We start from the raw sequence: 4959 nt of genomic DNA on the forward strand, positions 1-4959 counted from the left end.
GGGCAACATCAAATGGTGGAGGAGGGCAGCAGAAGGCAAGGGCACATCGTATCGCTAAATAACAGGCATGGTGTTCAACAGAGGGTTCACTGCTAATGCGCTGTCTCATCTGGCAGAGTTTGAGATCTCTCTGACCTTGCTCCAGTCCAATGTTCTGATATATCCCAAAACCAAGAGTTTGCATAATTCAAATGAAGAGGTAAATGGAGATTACACAAGGTCTGAAGAGAGCAGTGGGCAGGGGTCCAGCTGGGGTCAGGTGGTTTGCTGCCCTCCTGCAGTAATAAATCATTTATGATACCAAACCTCACAAAGAACAAGAAGCATTACATCATTTTCTGGAGGGAAAGGGAAGTGCTGTGCTGCCAGAGGCCAGCATTTTTGGGGACGTGGTTCAAGGTATCAAGACTGGCCGTACATTAAGTCAGGCTTGGGACTGCACTTCTCATATCAAAGCTACTGTTTTTCCCGATTAGCAATGGTCTCGCAGAAAGCATTTCCTGGTGATATACAGAGCTACTCCAGTCATCAAAAATACATAAGTGAGCAGTTTGAGGAATGTAGATCAAGTGCGCCTGGTTACCTGACAGCAAAGGGGTTCTTATACTGTGGCAGCTTAGCGATGCCAGACACCAGGGAAGGTGCAGCTTATTCTGGCTTCACAAGAGGCAGCTACCAGACCCCAAAGAGAATTTTAGCTTAATGAGCCTGTCACGTCCTTGTACAGGATCAAGTGAACAGCACTCACTTTCCTTGTACCGCTTGATTAAAATAAGAATTCAGTTGGTCTGAGTTACCAGAGACACATCTTCACTGCAGAGTAGCCGTAAGTGAACTGTAAATATACCAAGTGTGGGCAGCTTCTACTCAGTGCCTGAAAACATCATTTCTGTAACAGCACAGCTCTGCAGCTAACCTAATAAATACCGCTGCTGAGCAGGGCTAATTATCTCCGCTGCAGCACTACCCTGGCATGGCTGTACGGCTCCCCTCTCCAGAATTAGCTTAGCTGGGACTTGTTTGCGTGTCTGCGCTGTCCTTCACGGCATGGTGGAAACAGGCCCTGAGCAGTGCTCGGTGGAGGAGCATCACACACATGCACCAGACTGCAGCATTACTCTGCTCTTAATGTAATGGGAAGTGCTGGACTCCAGAGCAATGAGGTCATGTAACAGCTCCCCTTGAAACCTTGTCTTTGACTTGGGTGAAGTTGTCATCACTTTGTCACTTTGGACCTAGTTTTAGAGCAGCAAGCCCTTGTGTCTTCTGAAAACAGTGTTTTCAGAAGATACTATTAAATAGATACTATAAACAGTGTTTAATAGTATATGGTGCCTTTGAGCAAAATGTTGACTAGCATGCTCCACAGTCCTTTTTTTTTTTCTGATAAAGCAGTTATCATATAGACAATTACTAAATGGCGGTTCTCTGATGGGGGGAACGGACTGCTGTCTCTATGATCTTAATGCCTAAAACCAACTTAATAAGAAGATGTGAGGCGATGTAAAAAGGTGTGTGAAAAATATTTGTGGATTCTCTAGCTCAAGATTCTGAAGATCAGATAAAGCAAATGAATTGGTAAACCTGGCTCAGTCTCAGCTATTTCAATGAGAAGATAGATAATCACACTTTCTGTAGCAGCTGAGTTTATGCAGGTTCAGGTCCAGTTATATCTTACTACAGCTTAATGCCTTACATGGAAATTATCAGATGAGCATTTTTTGGAGACCTGATCTCAGGCAGCTGTACAAACAGAGTGCCCTCTTTTATTGGTCTGTAGGGAGTCTCAATTTGTTTGTCTCAAGTTAATTTCAAAATCAGTCTTGTCCTCATGAGAAGTTTTCCTGAGGACAGGAGGTAGGGGATATACCCTAGACCAAGACTGTGTGTTTCCTTTCCACTAATGCTTTCAAACGTGGCTTTTCTCTTACTGTAGTACTGGATAAACGAATACACCTCCACCTTGGGGATTGGTGTCTTCCACTCTGGCATCGAGATCTACGGCAGAGGTAGGAAGTATTTCCTTTTCACTACCTGCAGAACATGGGGACAACTGTATGGCTAATTTGATATGGAATAGCACCCCAAACTTACAGCCTGTGGCAAGGAATGTTTTAAGGAATGAAAAACACGGCCAATTCTCTTTTTAAAGCCCATCGTTGACTCCAGCAGGACCTTGTGCAGTTCTGTCGTGAACCATGTAGCATTTCTTATTTTCAGCATGTCCCTGCAGCCTCTGTAGTGTGTGCAGGTGTGTAGCGGCATGGCAGATAGGAGGGACCAAGCAATGTTGAACAGCCGTTCAGCAGCAAAGGAGGGGGAGAGAGAGTGGGAGAAACGGGGAAGGGGAAAGAGAGGAGGGTCAGTGGTTATCCCGAGATCTGCATATGTGTGTTTGTGCTAATTTCCTGTCAGGGTAAGCCCATTTTGCAGTAATTCTTTATGAATGTCTATGATCTAGAAATCTTGGAGTCTGGATTTCCAGATCTTGGAAACTAGTCTTTTTGCAACAGCAGAGTTACAAGGAAAAGAATATGTCTTGTAAGACTTTTGAAGTGGTGTGGATGTTGAAGCTGATTAGAGCACCCATTGCAAAAGGCACTGCCAAGGGGTCTGGGGACACAGCTGTAGTGCAGTGAAGGACAGACTAGCATCATAGACTTTCTGTTTCCTTCTTCAGCATTAAACGGGAATAACTTGGGCTACTCACTCTTGGTATTTTTAGCTAGTGCCATGCAGCAGACAAAACCCCTGAGGTGCCATGTTCCACGCTGAGCACAGAAGCTTTCACAGACCATGCGAGATGGCCTGTGTGACACCATGAGGTCCACAGGCTCTGTTCCACAGGCTACGCAAAATGGCCTGTATGACATGGAGGGACTTCCTGGCTTGACCTCCGTGATGAGGCAGTGCAATCAATCAGCTTGGCTTTCTGCAAAGAGTTCTTAATAGCTGCCTGTAAATTCCTCTGGAAGAAGATTGGATTTCTCCCTACTCTAGAAAAGACTTCTTCCAGCTCAGTACCACCACTGACAGCCTCTCACAGTTTATCTAGATGGCTCCACTGCAGAATCTTCCACTGAGAAGCAGCCACCTGAATGGGCACAGAGACAGACTCGGAGTTTTCCTGGCACTGTGAGAAAGCAGTAGTGTTAGCATGGAGGGAGGCTGTGAGGGCACCCTCAGGCTGCAGATAACCGGACAGAGAAAATGGCTTTCAGAGTCTGTCTGGAATGGACTTGGCAATAGCCCAGCCCCTGTTGCTGATGCTGAGCGGTGCAGACAGCTGCCATAGATTTTTTCCTGACATTGCGTTCATTCAATTACTCACAGTATGTTTCTTTCCTTGTCAGAGTTTGCCTATGGAGGGCATCCCTACCCATTCAGTGGGATTTTCGAAATCACACCTGGCAGTGCGGTAGAACTTGGCGAGACGTTTAAATTCAAGTAAGGGTCCTTCTCTACATCATCTCCTCTGCCCCCAGCAGCCCTCGGTGTAGAGGGAGCAGGGAAGCCCTGTCCTCTGGGCTCCCCCTTCCCTCTCCTCACAAGCACCCTCACTCCATCCTTTACATGATCCTGGTTCAAAGGCAGCCCTGCAGGGATTTTGGAGGTGGATAAAAGAGGGTATACACCAAACAGGAAACAGTGCTGAACTGCGTGTGGCAGGGTTTAAAAGCATACTTACAGGTGAATGCAGTTCTCTTTTCCCATTTTCTTTGTGTTCTGTGCTCCCAGTTTTGCCTGTCAGCAAGAATGAGACCACCTGTGTGTCACACAGAGCCAATGCACAGAGAAATGACAAAGTCTGGTCTTTTGATGAGTATCACCTATTTGGTGATACTTCACAGAGTACCAGAAGTCACCTCCTGTGTTTATTGCTACTCTGTCACAACGGACGGACCAACTGCTAGAAGAGTCTGAGAGGATGACACATTTATATGTTCAAGGCGCTCACACTGTGGGGCTGTGGGTCAAGGAACTGCCCATGGCAGGTGAGGCTTGACCTGCCGGACTACCAGTTTACGTTGAGGGTTGTTGGAAGCTTTCAGAAGAATGAGCGCTGTTGAGTGAATACGGGGAGAAGAAATAGGTTCCTGGATAAAGTTTTCAGTCTGCTCCTTCCTGGCCTACCCCATGGAAACCCTGTCAATCATGGAAAAAAGGCTTCTCTTCTGTCCTACTGGAACTTTCTATTGTGGGATGACGGGCAGAGTGGGAGCAGACCTCCAGAGCTGAGACTCCCCTGGTGGTTAGCAGGACACTCTGGGGGCTGTTGTCTGTGCTGTAACCTGCTTTGTGGATAAGTTGGAGATATTACTGTGCCATTTTGTTAGTGGATGTTTCTGGTAGCCTTAGATATGCATTCCATGTTTTAAGCCTGTCCTTGCCAATGTATGACCATTTCCTTCTCCCTGGGTATGTATCACTCTCTTCACTGTATCTTTCCATGTTTCCTGTTGTGTAATTTGTTTTTCACTAGAGAATCCATTGCCTTGGGCACCACAGACTTCACAGAAGAGGATGTGGATAAGATTATGGAAGAGCTGGGCAAGGAGTACAAAGGAAACGCATACCACCTGATGCACAAGAACTGTAATCACTTCTCTGCTGCTCTGGCTGAGGTGGGCACAACTGTCTCTTTTTTTAAATTATTTTTTGCTGCTTCAGATCTGTAGCAGTGTTCATAAAAAGGAAACAGGTCAGCACAGCCTGCCAGGCCAGAGTCCATAGCCAGATCTCCTGTCTCTGTCCTTAGTACTTTCAGAAGCCCTTTGCTGTTGAAAGAGATGGGATCAGGAGGTGGAGATAAAGGAGTTTTAGTACACGTTTGGTCTAAACTGTGTGGGAAATCAGTAGTTCCTGCATTTGGTTCACTGAATAGTCACTGAGCAGGAACTGGAAGGACAGACCTGGCTAGCATGCAAATGTGCATCATTTTAGTAACAAACACAAATA

The 4959-nt window shown here is 46.2% G+C and overlaps 1 protein-coding gene across 1 annotated transcript in view; it reads left to right on the forward strand.

The window, feature by feature from the left end:
* Positions 1–67: 67 nt before the first annotated feature.
* LOC104499696 (desumoylating isopeptidase 2-like) overlaps positions 68–4959 on the forward strand; it is a 23706-nt gene continuing 18814 nt past the window's right edge. Inside the window, exons 1-4 of the mRNA XM_010143240.1 lie at positions 68–199; positions 1937–2009; positions 3354–3447; positions 4484–4625. Of these exons, the coding sequence (XP_010141542.1) occupies positions 68–199; positions 1937–2009; positions 3354–3447; positions 4484–4625 (441 nt within the window). The remainder of the gene's footprint in view (positions 200–1936; positions 2010–3353; positions 3448–4483; positions 4626–4959) is intronic.

The sequence above is a fragment of the Buceros rhinoceros genome, unplaced genomic scaffold, assembly GCF_000710305.1.
Source record: "Buceros rhinoceros silvestris isolate BGI_N320 unplaced genomic scaffold, ASM71030v1 scaffold3739, whole genome shotgun sequence".
In the NCBI taxonomy this organism is placed as follows: Eukaryota; Metazoa; Chordata; class Aves; order Bucerotiformes; family Bucerotidae; genus Buceros; species Buceros rhinoceros.